This window comes from Lepidochelys kempii, chromosome 6 (assembly GCF_965140265.1).
Source record: "Lepidochelys kempii isolate rLepKem1 chromosome 6, rLepKem1.hap2, whole genome shotgun sequence".
NCBI lineage: Eukaryota > Metazoa > Chordata > Testudines > Cheloniidae > Lepidochelys > Lepidochelys kempii.
Window position 1 is genome coordinate 63,535,079 of NC_133261.1, and position 16,186 is coordinate 63,551,264.

General features: G+C 40.6%; 1 protein-coding gene across 22 annotated transcripts in view; it reads left to right on the plus strand.

Annotated features, from left to right (window-relative positions):
- GPHN (gephyrin) overlaps positions 1–16,186 on the plus strand; it is a 590,200-nt gene that overhangs the window by 364,185 nt on the left and 209,829 nt on the right. For 20 of the 22 annotated variants that reach the window (XM_073348373.1, XM_073348352.1, XM_073348355.1 and 17 more), the window contains 2 exons: positions 2,635–2,729; positions 15,822–15,888. In XM_073348373.1, the coding sequence (XP_073204474.1) occupies positions 2,635–2,729; positions 15,822–15,888 (162 nt within the window). Of the gene's footprint in view, positions 1–2,634; positions 2,730–15,821; positions 15,889–16,186 lie in introns of those variants that run through there. The other 2 variants (XM_073348371.1, XM_073348372.1) reach the window with 2 other exon arrangements.

Genomic DNA, 16,186 nt, shown 5'->3' on the forward strand with positions numbered 1-16,186 from the left:
CAAATCTTTTAGATTTTCAGTGGGCGATTGATAATTTTATATCAAACCAGGTATATTTTTTGGCAGAACACCTTATTCAACATAGAGATCTGAGCTTTGTTTCTATTGTTTCCAAGTCACGTCTTCCCATTTCCTTTTTGCAGCAATGAAAACATGAAGCTGCATTTTTATGCCTTTTCTGTTTCTGAAGGGAAGATGGCAGATATTGTACAACACACACTATATGCATGAACTAAAGGGAAATGTAGTTTCTATTACTGCATTCAAATTCTTTGGTTTAGCATAAGCCTAAGCTTCTAGTTTTCAGGACTGAGTGCACATACCAGTTTGCATCTTGATGAAAGATTGGAGTCTTTTCTTTGTGGTTATATGTTATGTCTGTTGGTATTATATTTACCTTTGGAAGATGTTACTAGTGGTAATGCCTTTGGTTAAGCAATATGCAATAGGCATATTCTTTTTTTTAGGGTTTGCCCTGTAACATGCTCTCTTAGGGACTAAAAGAGACATTCAATTCCTGGCTATGCCACTGACTCACTTAGTGACCTTAGGCAAGTCATTTAACCTGAGGTTCAGTTTTCCCATATGTAAAATAGGGGATATACTTACCTCTCCTGGATAATGTAAGAGAGAAATAATTAATGTTTGCAACATGCTTTGAGATCCTTTGATGAGAAGTGCAAAATAAGTACAAAGTGTTCTTAATACCAGCAATGATCCCACCAATTCTTGTTTTCTTTTCTGACTGGTGAACTCTATGTGGAATCTAGTAGCTGTAACTGTAAGAATTTGAATCTTTACTTTTATACTTGCTGAAGGGATTATAGTTGCGGCATTTGTTTCACATCCCTTTTACACACCAGTTCAAGGGTTAGACTCAATGCAGCAGACCTTGTGTTTCCCTGTTGCACCCACTTCAGGAGTGATGTAGTATTTCTGCACCCTTCTGGATGTGGAGACATCAGTATTGCCAAGCCCTACTGTTTCAGTCAGGCCCTCAGAACTCATGAGGTAGGCTTAAAAAGTGTGCAAATTTCAAAATAGTACATCTGAGGGGTTTTTTTGCCTTTGGGGTTTTTGAGCCTTTAGGACTCACATTTTCAAGCTTTCATCTGGAACCATGAGAGCTAGACTTTTTTTTTTTTTTTTGAAAAATCATGTGACTCCAAGAGCTGGGCTTCAAGAATAACACCAAATATCACAAGGGTTGGCACACTGAGACATAGTATCTTCTTGGGGCATATTGTATGCAACAATTGAGCCAACCACCTGCAAAGCCATTTGGGGTCTGCTGCTTCTGAATGAAACATGCTGGGTAAATGTAATTGATTTGTAATATATAACTTTTCCATGGAATCCTTTACATATTATTTTTTATTTTAATTCTTTCAGTGTGTCAAATTGCAAAATATTATGCAAAGAATATTTAGTATATTGACAGTGACCTTCCTAACAAGGAGTTTCTTGCTTCCCTGTCCCTTCTACTGATCGCTGCACAAAGAAGTTTGGTTGCATTTTTAAAAAATGGGTTTGATGATTTTATGAGAATTAGTAACTTTCATAGCTATTTGTGGTAAGAAAAGGGTAATCCAATATCATGGTTCAGAGCATAAACTGGTCTCTGCAAGAGTCAGGAGGTTTTTATCCCCCACGTACAACATTTACACTGTTGGTCACGTGCATTATAAGGAATGGGAGAAAGGAGTTTAACTTTCTTTGGAAGTATCAGGTATTGGCCAGTGCTAGATGTTAGAGACTAGAATAGATAAATTTAATCCTATATGACAAATCCTGTGTTATGAAGTGGCAGCAGAAGAGTATGCATGTCCCTTAAAAATAATTTCTCACCCATTTCCTTACATGCAAAAAATTGTGAAAATTTGGTAACTTTACCACCATCCTCCTGCATATGGACTGCCTGTGAACAAATGCCACTGGCTTGTTTGGAACCACCACTTTGCCGATGTAATTGATAGGGAAGGCTGCAGCTTTCTGCCATCCCCTGGCCATTATCATTTTCATTTTCACTATTTTTCCTGTCTGTCTGCTACATGGGCTTCATTTAGCAGGTTCTTTTCCCTGCTCCTACTCAGATTGCTTTATACTTTTCCCTCCTTTTCCCCTGAAAAAAGCCAACAGGAAAATTCACATGATGATAATAAGGGGGCATTTACAATTAGTCTTCTTGCCTAGTTGCCAAATGCTATTTCATTCCTGATAGAGGAAGTTATCATTATTCATGCAGTGGAACTTAATAGTCCCTGCAGACATAAAGGTCCCAGAGCGCAAGGCTTTCAGTATTCTCTCAGTAATTTGTTACACTAAATCTAACAGTGATTTTGTATTTTCCATGTTATGTTTATTTTCTTTACACAAGCAAGAAAATATTCTTTAGGGGATGAATTTCAGAATCCAGTCTTTGTCATGGGCATCTTCTATATCGCAAGTGGGTAAGACCTCAGGAAAGCTGAGTGTCTCCGCTCTGAGTTTGTAACACTCACAGCTGAAACTTTCATGCTGATCACATTTAAGAAAAATGGGGAATGTTCTTATACAAACTTTAGTTAGTTTCACATTTCTTTTCATTTCTTTTTGTTGTTTTCACTCAGTCTGCTGTTTAATCTTTGATTACAGGCCACTAAAGAAGTAATAGAGCGAGAGGCCCCAGGGATGGCCCTGGCAATGCTGATGGGATCACTTAATGTTACTCCTCTGGGCATGCTCTCTAGGTAAGAATGTTACCAACAAAATACAAAGTGAACTATTTCCCTAGAAATATTCAAGGTGGTGGAATGACTGCACAGAAAAGAACTGATGCTTGGCACATATCTTAAGAATAGGGGGTCTGAACCCCAGATAGGTGGCCAAATTCCAACTCTGGTAGTTGCATTCTGCCTCCTTAAATTCCCCCTGCAGTTTCTGCTGGATAATGTATCCTCCTGTATATCCTGTCCCAAACTGTATAGTGTTAACAGCTGCTTGATTCCAACCCAGTGCAGTTGCATTTCAGTGATGAGTGAAGTAATTCCTGTATATATAGCTTATAAAGCACCAAAGCACTTCCTTTAGTACGATAAATATAAGGGTATTATTTTGACACTCCAGTATGTTCCAGAATAAGCAAAGAAAAATATTTCTGTATGAAAATATAGAAAGTTAAAAGTTTCAGAGTAACAGCCGTGTTAGTCTGTATTCGCAAAAAAAAAAAGGAGTACTTGTGGCACCTTAGAGACTAATCAATTTATTTGAGCATAAGCTTTCGTGAGCCACAGCTCACAGCTGTGGCTCACGAAAGCTTATGCTCAAATAAATTGATTAGTCTCTAAGGTGCCATAAAGTTAAAAGTGGCACTGTCACATGTGCTTAGTTTTTAGTCATTTAACTATTAAATTTTGGAATTTACTATCTGATGCTTGATGATAATTTTTCTTTCCCTATTGGTGTTTTCCTTCAAACAACAACTTCTCCCACAATCCTATGTTTGCATGTGTACCATAAAAGAAACATGGGTTTTCCCATTTATTCTCTTGAGGTTCTCAGTATCTTGATTGATCTTTCTATAATGTTAGAGCTTTAGTAGAATCAACAAGTTTTTGTTAGGCTTTGTCTACACTGGAACTTTGTTGGCAAAACTTTTGTCATTCTGGAGTCAAAAAAAACACACACAGACCTGAGTGACAAAAGTTTTACGAACAAAAAGCACTGCTGACAAAGCTGCTGCCACTCGTGGCGGGTGAAAGTTTTTTGTCTGCAGGAGAGCTTTCTCCTGCCGACAAACAGCAGCTACCCTGCACAGCTTTTAGCAGTATGGCTGTAGCAGCACAGCCTTGTCGTAAAAGCTGCGTGATGTAGACAAAGCCTTAGTTAACGTGATTGCTGTTTATATGTCTCTGAAACAGCAAAGCAAAAATATTTCAGGGTAACTCAGAAACAATGACTGCAATGGTTTTAATTTTATTTATTTTGCAATTTCAGTGATAGATAAAACGAGTATTGTAATCATGAATAATAAAGAGATTTTAAAATCTGAGGATAATTCTTACTCAGATGCGTGCAATTGTGAGGGCCCCAAGTGACTGAGAGTTTCCATTTAAACCTTTGTCCCTTTGTGGGTATCCGAAAAGGCAACACCATGTTAACATCATTAGATTCTGTCCACTGCGCCCAGTGTTCTCATTTCCATATCTGATATGCTGTTATATATTGTTGGGAGAAAGAATTTTCTTTTTTTGGATACACACGGATTTCAGCAGAGGAAGGGGATAATTTAGCTTCTTTGTTGTCAGCTCTGACTAATAAAGTGGGGATTACAGTGGGGCTGACTTTGCAAGCCCCTGGACTTGCATAGCTGGTCAGGCTTTGGTGAGTCACATGGACAACATGTCTAAAAGTAGGGATATAATGTTTATTGTTGATCAGAGAGAATGCATCATGCTGTCCTTTCTCCTGTGTGCATGGAGTGGAAGAGGAGAAAATGTCCCTTAACTTCAGCCATTCCCAAGTGTTGTGGGGCAGAAGGATGGAATGCCCCTTCCATACTAACGCATCCCTAGCTGTCTCAAATATAATTATTGTACTTCATTGTTTCAAAAAGGATACCAATTCCCGCCCGCCGCCCTCAATTCAAGCACTAAATACAGAAATTAGCAGACAAGCAGGAAACTGGCTGGGACATTTATCTTTCAAATCTTTCAAATTGTCTTGAGAAACAGAGATTTATTATACAGGCCTTTGAAATTAGACCTTTTCCAAAACATTAATAGAATGTCTATGTAGCTGGTACACTCCTTTACTTTCCCTTCCTCTTACGTTTGGCTTGGTTGGTGATACTGGTTACAGGCACTGATGCCCCAGGTCTGCCAAAAGACACACCAACCCTTTGAGGCAGCAAATGGCTTCTTTTAGCCCCTCTAGTTCCCAGCTAGATAAACTCCAGGCCATGTACACCATCAAATCTCAGGAAAACCACAGGTGCTGCAGAAAATTGTATTAGTGACTCAGTAGGTCATTTTCTTATGTGTTAGTGCTGCACAAATGCTCCATCATTATGCTAGGAAGTACTGTGATGTTGAAGATGCCATCCATCTTTTGAATAAGACATGAAGTCAAGATGCTTACTATTTTTGTAAAGAATTGCATGTCACTATTTTGTATAATAACAAATGTTTAACATTATGTTCTGGCCAATTCTAAATAATTTTTTCTCATTCCAACTAGCTATGGTATTATTTTTCATGTTCTCTTACAAACTGTAGTGTAATGGTTCCATGTACTGTTAATTGGCTACTGAATTCCACTCTAGACTTGGCTGTATTTAAGTAGCATGTAAAAAGTGATTCCTACTGGGGATCCTTTGTGATGCTATATAAATGTAAGGTATGATTATTATGGTGTAGTTGTCTCATGTAAAAGAAGATTAGCAGAGTTTTAAGTCTTTTTTTTTTTCATGTCTATAAATGAGGAACCTAGTAGATTGCCAAGCAGGAGCTCCATTGGGTAGCTTGCTGTTCCTCTGTGATAGTCTATCACTGTATTTTCCCATTTAAAGTCCTGCCCCCAATGTGTTTAATTGTCTATTCAAATAAACTGTTGCCAGGTCTTGCAGTTTTATTGCAAGTCTTGCAATATTTTTTGTTTTTCTTGAATCTCCTCCTGAAAACAAATGATTATGTCAGAATCTGAGCTTTCATTTTTAAAAATAAAAGTTTCTAGCCTTCCTGGTTGCAGAGTAAAGTTTGGCAATGTGTACTCTAAAGGCTCAAAAACCAGAAGGCAAAAAGAATTATTATTTTTTTAGTCATTCTCATGATTTTGGGGGGCCTGACGGAGGATTTTTGAAGTCTTGGGGTTGGCAAAGCTGTAATATGAATACATTTCAGGAATAATTTAGAATAATTTATAAAGCTTCTCTGTACAAAGCATCTTGCTCAGTGAAAGAACATAAACTAAGGCAGAATCTAAAAAGCATGCAGTGGTTCTTCACATTAATATAGAGAAGCTTTGAAATTGTGCACTGAATTTTACAAGACCCTGGACTAGTCAATATAAGAATTATACTCTTTGTTTAAAAATATTTCTTTGAGTTACTAATGATACATGGGATTATTAAGATGGATAATTTTAAAAATCAAGGTTAATTTTTACAATGTAATGTATTCTCTCTTTAACTCCACTTGGATTGTGAAACTAGACTGTTTAATTTCACTTTGGGTCTAGTCAGTTTCACACTCTGATTCTCATGCACTAGCATTAATTGGGTTTGGATCTCCAGCACTGTATAGGGAATGTTGAAATCCTAAAATAGTTTTTTTTATCAAAATGTTTTACACTGAGATCACATTACTTGCAGTCATATTAGGTTTTGCAAACTGTTTCCCCCCTAAAACTCATCTGCAGTTTTCCTTTAATATTACTACACAGAAAAAAACTATGTTAAAAGAACATAAAGGTTGCAAAATCAAGCACTCAGAAGTTAGGAGCTGCCAGAATTAAGGTTGTTTATGCAACCTTACTGTGGCTCCCCTATGTGTATGCATTATGATGATACAGTCATTAATTACATGATCACAAACTATTTTTTCCAGCTGACCCAGCTTCATTCAGTGCACACAATGGAGGATGATCACCTAATGAACAACTATTTAATTTTTTGTTTTCTCCTTATTCAGTGTATGGCCCCAGATGTACTGCACACTATTCAAACCCTGCTCTGAATACAAAATTATTCATTTCTTCCTGGGCTTTTTAGGGGTGTTCATTGCTATTGTATCTGAGTTTTTCACAAATAATGAATTTATTTTCACAACACTTGTGAGGTAAAGGGGTATTATTATCCTCATTTTACAGATGGGGAATTGAGGTATATTGAGATAAAGTTCAAAGATATACACTAATTCTGGGTGCCCAATTTGAGATGCCTCTTGTCAGTTCGAGGGTTAACTGCACTACTGGTCCCCTCTGTGATTTGCTCGAGGGCATCCCAACCATCACCTCTCTGTGGGTCAGAACCCACATCCCTCTCCCTCCAGGCCAAGGATTTAGTCTTGCACTCCCCCTGCCATTCATTGTGCTCATCCCATTGTGTTTTAGTGGAACCTCCCATTCTGCTGTCTTCAAGGGTCTATGACAGTCTTTACTGATGACCAGCCAGCTTTCAAAAGCACGGTACATTTATGTACAAAAGCCTTACGGAGAAAACATACAATAAAACAATATACAGTCTGCACACATGCTAAGCTTACCAGGTGTCACTGTCTTCCACATCAAGACCCTGGTATGTCTCCAGTCCTTCAACTCTTCCAGCAGGGTTTTTCCATCTTAGTAACAGTCTTATGTTAATTTGTGGATCAACAGAGTGTCCCTGAGTCAGTTCAGCCTCCACCTTTATACCAAAAGCCCATCTTCTTTGAGTGATTTCATGTCTATTCCACACTAAATGCACGCATACTTTTGTACACTGAAACCGTAGTAATGCCCATTGGAGCAGTGTATTCACTCTGATTCTCCTTGCACCCCCCGCCAAGGTTATAAAGAGGGAGTCACTTTCAGTCCTTCTCACCACCCATGGATGGTAGTCGGAGCCTTACATGTGCTCTTGCTCACAGTTTTTACCTCTATCAAGAATTATTTTTCTAGTTGTGTATAGTTAGTTAGTTGTATATAATTGTTAGTTAGCTAGTAGTACTATTGTTGTCCCATTTAGAATAATTTACTTAAACTTTGTCTTGGTTTCTGTTCTGGGCAGTAGCTTGGTACCAGGGCTTCAACATGCTGAAGTCACCTAGTTTTAAGCACTGTTCCATCTTCAGAGTAACAATGCCTGTTAACAGCCCTCTTCTTAGTTCTTAAAGTGTCTGGGAGAGAGAAAAGTGCCAGATGTGAGATCCTTCAAAAAAAGGATTGAAAAATCTAGAGAGATGAGGCTGTGGGACTTTCTTATGGACTGTGCTTTGAGACCTGCCTCTGAACTTGGAAGGTTGGTGCAGAGCAATACAGCTAAAAAGAGTTCCCCTTACAGCAAGGTCTCAGACCATTGTCAACCCTTATGAGAGCCTTCTTAGAATTGCTTGGGTGCCAAAGATGGAGCTTGAGCCCTGGATTGAAGTTCCCTGGTACCATCAACTCTGGTACTGTCAACACAACCATGGAGACTGATGTCATCTGCTGTTCTGGGCTGAGAATCTGCCCCCACCTCGGTACCACCATACATTGAGTGTCAGTCACCATTGTCGGTACCAACGATGCCAGAAGCATGTATTGCGGCTATAGATCTCCTGTGCTTGTCAGTGTTAGATTCTCCACTCTTCCAGATGTATGATATGGAGATTTCCACACTGGTCCTACCCGTGAGGCATACATTACACTGGACATAATACGACCTTTGGTACAATTGACCCTGGCAGTATTTACCTTGGCACCGTCAATGAAGAGATCACCAGTATCACCTCATTCAAGCATTTGGTACCTATTGTCTGCAAGCCTCCAGTCCCTCCATAAGTAGTGGCTCTCTGTCTCCTGCAATTTCCCCTGATACCATACCATCATGACTGATGGATTATTCCTTCTTATCTTTGTAATCAGAGGTTTAATTTTATGCCTCACCTTCAATGTATAGAAGGTCTCAAGTCTCTCACCTTCCTTCTTTGGGGACATCCTCGCAAACTTGCCATGAAAATGGGTACAGAACTGGGTCAAGAGAGAGAACCCAGTAGAGTCAGCATAATTGGAGCCCAATGCCTTATCTGTTCCTGCAGTGCCTTATTGGAATTCCTGGGGCATCCCTCCTGTCTCTAAGTCACTTTCCCCCAACCCTCTGAGATACAGATCACTTAGTAGGGACAGTTTTACCTCGTACCAATCCAGTGGATATCATGCATCCCCTTCCCCACACCATCCACCGCGCACAAGGCTCACCAGAACAACCCTCCCACACCGTTCGCAGTTGGGGCTGAACGCCCGAGCTCTGCGCCACACGGGCATCAGTTCTGAAGGCAGTGCTGCCCGCCAGGAGCAAATTTCTCCACTGCTGCTGGTGGGCAGTGCTGCCTTCAGCTGACGCCTGGGCAGCAGCTGCCACTCTCCACTCTGCCTTGCAGCTGGGCCAAACATCCAGTTTTGGTGAAAAAGTAGGACTAGCTGGGACAGAGCTGAAAGAGGGGACTTCTCCTGGCCAAAACAGGATGTATGGTCACCCTAAACCAGGACCATATAAGATGGCCAACACCCAAACATAGGGACACTAAAAAACTTGATTTAGTTGGGGAAAAGGTTCACCCAACATCTGGGTTACAATTCTGTATCGCCAATCACCAAGTATTATTGGCTAGATACATACACAGTCACAGTCTCCATTACTCAGACTTCTCATCCCAGTCCCAGTCTCCTTGCCCAAGCAGTCACAATTCTCCCCATCCTGATTTTTTTGTTCCCATTCTCCTTCTCCAGCTAGTCTCAGACATCATGGCTCTCATATGATTTGTCTCTCCCTTTCCTACAGCTTCCAGTCAATCCTCGGTATTGCTGTTTCTTCTCACCCATTCGCCCACCCTGGGTCCACCACTAGATTCTAGTCCCAGTATCAGGACATCCCCTCCTCAGTGTATCTCCTTTTTTGCAACAATTTGCTATCCTCTTCATGCAGCTGAAGGTAACATGTAGCCCACTGCATATCTTTCAAGTTTGCCTCATTGAGGGATATCACTCATTTATCCCCAAAACAACCAAGAATCCATAGAAATTTGGTATGCTTTAGAGTTGCCAACTACCACAGTATTTTTTTGGTCCTGAAATTTTGGAGCACTTTTATTTGCTTTGAGTGATCTCACTAGAAGTTATGGGCAGCTCAGGACTTCAGGCTGAGCTGGAATTGATGTCCAGTTCTGGCTTCACCGGCTAGAAGCCTCACTTGGCAACCTAAACTTTAAACTTTGGGTTGCTGTTCCATTTGTCACCAGTAGAGGCCACTGCAGTTCTTGCTGCCTGCTGCTTTAGTCTGCTTTTGAATTTGCAAGGTTAGCAGTGTTGGTCATCTTACTTTTATTGTTGAAATTATTTAGATATTAAAGAATCATGAAATTGAGGTTGTAGAAAGAGTTATGTGCACGAAAGGAATGAGTCCACAATAATTTAAATTTCCTGTGTGATGTGGAGTTTTGTTATACATTGTATCCCACCTAGGCCTTGCCAGGTGGAGATGTATTACTTATTGTTTGGAAGCCCGCTAAAATCTACTGCTGTGGCATACAAAGCCAGGCACAGTATTTATTAAATTAAGCTCTTCATATTTGTTGTGTTGTAGGATACCTGGAAATGTTCTTTCCTAACAGTGAGGATAGATACTGCATAGGAGATAAATACAGAGAATTCTGTTGTAAAAGTCCAGCTTTAACCAAAATGTAGAGGTTGCTGCTGCATCAACTTTCTTTCTTTTTTTCTTTCTTGACACTCAATGAGTATATTGAAACAGAAACTTCTGGCTCCACACACAGCATGAAATTTAAGTAGTAGCAGTAATAGGATTGAACTGTTCAATTTGCATATTTTTCACATATGCAAACTTTCCAAACCACATACAAGGGCATGTCCCTTGCAGAGCAGCATAAATCACAGCTTTTTGACCTGCATCAGTTCAAACCCTGCCCCTCCCCCCTGTTCCTCATGGGTCTCTTCACCCTGGAGGGTCTGCAGTAGGGGTTCCCTTCTCCCCCTTCCAGGCTGGAGGGGCATCTCCAAGGGCTCTTCTGCCTTCCAAGGCTGGATGCTGCAAGAGCGGAGCAGGAGCACTGTCCTGGCCCAATTGGTTGTAGGAGGGAGTGAGGAGAGGAGGGAACAGAGCCTCTCTGAGCGGCAGGGCTCTTTAGCTCCCTCATCCCCTCACTCCTCCTGTGCAAATGGCTTTAGGTTGCTCAGGGGGAGGAAGAGGAGGGGAGGAGGAATGGCGGGGGGAGAAGAGAGAGAGAGAACACACTCTTCCTATAGCTGTTCTAATTGGTTGTTCTGCCCTAGAGATGGGCAAGTGGCACAGACAACCAATCAGAGGATTCATATTCTCCAGAGCAGTGGTTCCCAAACTTGTTCCGCCGCTTGTGCAGGGAAAGCCCCTGGCGGGCCGGGCCAGTTTGTTTACCTGCCTCATCCACAGGTTCGCCCGATCGCGGCTCCCAGTGGCCGCGGTTTGCTGCTCCAGGCCAAAGGGAGCTGCTGGAAGCAGCGCAGGCCATCGGCCGAACCTGTGGAATGGCAGGTAAACAAACCGGCCCGGCCTGCCAGGGGCTTTCCCTGCATAAGCAGCAGCAGCTGTGTGGTGATTAGGCTGCAGGTTGGAAACTGCTGCTTAAGGAGGGCTGGGTTGTCTCACTCATTGTAAGACTGGCTTCACCCCTACCCAAAATGCTGTCATTCGTGAAAAAATGCAAGAGTTGACAATGCTGAATTTTACATGCAAAATGTAATCTTCTTTTTTCATGCCATGCCATTTCCTGTGACAGACTAGGGAGGGAAAAGGGACAAGGAAGGAAATACTGTCATCTCTTTTTAAACATGCAGTTCACGTTGTCAAGTGGACAAATTGCCACTTGAATCTTTGCAAGTTATCTAGTAACCTTAAGCTGTTACTCCGTTCCCCTGGAAGAAATTTCTAAACTGAGCAATATTACACCTGAAATATGCTAATACAAGAGGCAGTACAGAGACTGTAAGACAGAACATATTTGAACTGCACAGTTGAAGGCAAGACTTGTGTTCTCTGTGAGTCAAGTTAGCAATGACATGAAAGGCTCATTCTGAGGCTCTGAAAAGCTACTGTGCTCTTTCATGCTGAACATTTTGACACCTGTCACTAGGAAATTTGTAACCCTGCCAGAAAAATGCAGTACAGCCTCTAAGTGCCATTAAGACACTGAATTATCTGTGTAAGAGGAAAGCCAGGGAAATTCTCTCCCTCATAAATCAGCTGTGGTCCTTGGCTCTAAACATTCAGTAACATCCCAGCAAGAAATATATTTTCCCCTTCCTCCTCTCATTTTCTGTGGCTTACCTTTTCATTTGCTAAAAAATTGTGACACCTTATTTTTCCCAGACTGATGCTTAAACTTGGGTGTGTGAGTTTGGTTTTTGCTCCCTCCCACCACACCCTAAGATTTTCACAAAAAATTTGTTCAGTTCTCTGTATAAAATTGGGAGGTACTCTTATGACTCCATGGCAACATATAATAATTGTATTCTTTTAAAAAAATGTTTTACTAAAAAGAAGAGCAGGCAAACTCCTCCCTATGGCGCTGATTCAAAAAAGCATCCCTATTCAAAACAACATGTAAGGGCTGTCCTGACTCAGGCCCTACGGCAGTGATTCCTTAATGACAGGGACAATTAAAACTACCCACATATTGGTTCACTATGCTTTCATTTTGGAGATGTGCATTTACAGTCTGCAGTTTTCACGGTGGCTTCACTCTTGCCCTTTAGCTACACTCTAATATTTTAGACAACTAAATTGTAAAAAGCAAACATCATATGTCCAATCTCTGACATTTTTAATGAAGAATGTGCAGAGCTGGGTAAGTGCTGCAATCAGGCAGTCAATACAATTCACCTACTTTTTTTACACGAGTTGGCTTTTGCTATTTTCATTCCCCTTTTGACTTTGTTTTCTGCAGACATTCCTGCAAAACAGTTTTATTAGTATGAATGTCTGTAGGAAGTGAATTTTAAGTTCATACCGTTGAGTACTCAGATTTACTTTTTGAAAGCATTTATACCAAGATTCAATCCTTCAGTCAGAGAAGAGGAACAATGCTATATGGCTTATGTGGCCAATCACAACTCAGCTGTGTAGCTGAAAAATTAAAATGTTACATATTAAGCCATAGAATAAATGTAATTTGTAAACAATGTAATCTAAAATTACGAAAAATTTTCAATCTCTTCTCAAATATTTAACAAATAGAAAAAAGAAAAACTTGTGGCATAAATTCTTTGCAAATTATTAATTGACTTGCAACAAAGCAGGATTTACAAAGTCTAGCAAAATTATGTAGGAACTCTTGCAAAGAATTCTCATGAAACAAAGTGTGCTGTCAGGAGCTGACTCAGCACCCTGTCACTCAACTCCCCACCAGTTTATATTATTTGAGCACTGATTGAAAGACAGGTGGTTGGCAGAGGTGACCAATTAAGTGAGAGAAGGTACAGTTGAGAGGCTAGTTGGGTGGAAGTATCCAGCAGCTAGGACTATGTAAGCAAACATGAAGGAAGTGCTGGGAGGAGAGGAAGACAAAAGTAAACAGAAGTGGCTGCTGCTACTGTACCTTTCTTCAGAGCTAGTGGGGAAGCTGGCAATGATTGTAAAAGTAATATATAATAAAGCATAGTGGTGGTTAAGAAGACCTGGAGCAGTTGTGGTCAGTGACTGAAGTTGGAAAGGACTCTCAGGATACCCCCGGCACCTTATTGTATTGAAATGAAGTCATGAGGAAAACATGCATCTGTCCATATCTGATGGGATTCCCTAATGCATAAAGAAGGACAAATTGTGCCACAAATACGTAACGTCACTGCATCTAAATTGCTAGTAGACTGATCTGCGCAATGTTGGGGTTGTCTGGTGAAGGGCAGGTACCTTCTAGGACTTGCAGCTTTGCTCCCTCTTCTCTTGGTTTTGACTAAATGTTCTTTACCTGAGTTCTGGGGAAAAAATCTCTCCTGATAACGCTTCATGGTCCCATAGGTTGTAGTACACTCTGGTGGTGCTAATGGACTTTGGTTTGGGCTACAGATGTACATCTGGGGTATCATTTGTGACAAGGCTCACAGTGTTTCTTTACTTTCAGTGTCAAGGCAAACTCCATCCTATGATGTATTTACTGTCTCCACTCATAGATACCTGTGGGTAAAATTTTGAATTTAGGGGCTGATCCTGTAAATAGGTACAAACATGAGTGACTACTCATGTGAGTAGTTCCCTTGCTCTGCTAATAATGTCATCATTGACCACGCACTTACCTACTGCCCCAAACACTTTCTCACTTTCTTCCATGACACCACTTAAACATGGAACATCCTCCCTGAACTGATCCTTAAGGCCACTACCTTCCTTCTTCAAATACTTCTCAGAACCCACTTTTGACATAAATGCCTACAAATGTTCACCTGTAAATGATAGTTAGGGTTTGGAGCAATTGGGAATATCTAATGAATAGATATAAATATAATGCAGAATATGTTTTTTAAAAAGGAATTGTACATTGTATATAATTACATATACATATTTTGATGTATTCATCTCTCCTTCCCTTTATATATCACTTGTTTTCTCAGGGGCAGGTACTCTGTCTACCTCTTTCTCCAAAGAGGTACACTACAGGGCCTCAATCCTGACTTCAGGCATCTAGAGGTATGTGTACACTGCATTGTAAACCCAGGCTTAGACTCAGTTTTGAGCCCAACTCCCCCTACTGTCCACACACAATCTGTCTTCCTGGGGTCAGCAAGCACTCAGGACCCTGATCCCAGGACCCACCTGGGGGTTGGATCCTGAGTCCTGCTGAGACTCACATCCAAGCCCTGTCATTTTGCAATGTGGACACAGCTCAATCCACAAATCCAAGTCAGAAGGTCTGCATAGTGCAATATGGATGCATTAGCACAGTTGTGAGACCCAGGTCCAGCAATTGTAAATCCAGGTTTACAATGCAGTGTGGATGCTCAAGCATGGGCTTGGAAACACCAGGTCCACAAGCACTGGTCCCACAGACCCAGGATTACAATGCAGTGCAGATATACCCTATGTGGTATTGAAATATAAAAGTAATATTTATTATATATACCGTATTTTATATTGTATGATAGAGATGTTGTGTGAGTACAGGATTGAGAACCTGATCCGGGCTGATTCTGAGGTCTTGAAACCAACTTCTGCTTTGTCTTTTTGCAAATCATTTATCTCTTTCCCTCCCCCTTCCCCCCCCCAGCCCCATCTTTAAAATGGAGGTGTAGTCTGGGGTGCCAAAGAAATAAATGGCTAAAGTTGTGAAGGTCTTTGAAACTGTTAAGTCATCTACATAAGTGCTTAGCAATATTATTATTATTCATTTTTGATCTTCCATGCTGATGAGATAGGCTCTAATCTCAAATTTTCTGCTTCAAGTAACCTCTTCATCTTGGCTTTTTCACTGCTGAATGTGCCTCTTGGAAGTGCAAAGCAGACTCGTAGGGAGAATAAGATTTGAAAATTGCCCTTTATGTTTGAAGTGAATATATCACCATTCTGTCCAGGTTGCTGTACTAACAGTCCTCCTGTTTAAATTTTTATATATGAGAATTATTATTATTTCCTTTTGCTGTAATTAAAAACATAAAATAGAACAAATGGAACATTGAGTGACCTATTGTTATTTTTAGTTCCTAGTCAAAATAATTTTCTGGAACCATTACTCAAGTTGTACACAAACCAAAGAATTTGAGAAAATAGCAAATAAGCCAGATCCTTATTTGATGTAGCTAAACAATGAAGTTAATGGCACTATACAGATTTATGCCAAATGGGGCTCTGGCCCAATCAATGTCTTTATATTACACTTGATCAAATGTGGAAATCTGATTGTCTGCCTTACCTAATGCTGCTTCTGCTCCTGTTTCTTCTGAGCACATCTCACCCCCCCGTCCTAATTCAACTCTTGATTGGAATGTGACCACCAGGCATTTTGAGAGCATGCAAACTGAAATGGCAGGCAGTGGTGACTAGTTATAATTGCCCTTTCGTGCTGGGCTTTTCCCATGAAAGATGGCACATGCATACATTTCACCCTGTTTCTCTTTCTTTTCAGACCTGTATGTGGAATCAGAGGAAAAACTCTCATAATTAACCTGCCAGGCAGCAAAAAAGGGTCACAGGTAAGAAGAGTTTATATTGAGTCTACCTTTAGAGCTTGCTGCCATCCTATAAGAAGGACTTCACATTGCTTGACATGGCAGAAAATTAGCTACACAACCTATTTTACAAAAATCCATGTATATATGTATTAATATCGCCAAAAGCAGGATCAAGTGCATTACTGTCTGCAACCACAAGACTCCGCATTCTGATTCTCAGGGAGAAATAAGAGATCCAGCTCAGTCTGATGTATGAGGAATTCATTTATTTCTTACTACCAGTTTTGGTCAGGAAAGGGGGGAAAAAACGGTGTAGGGC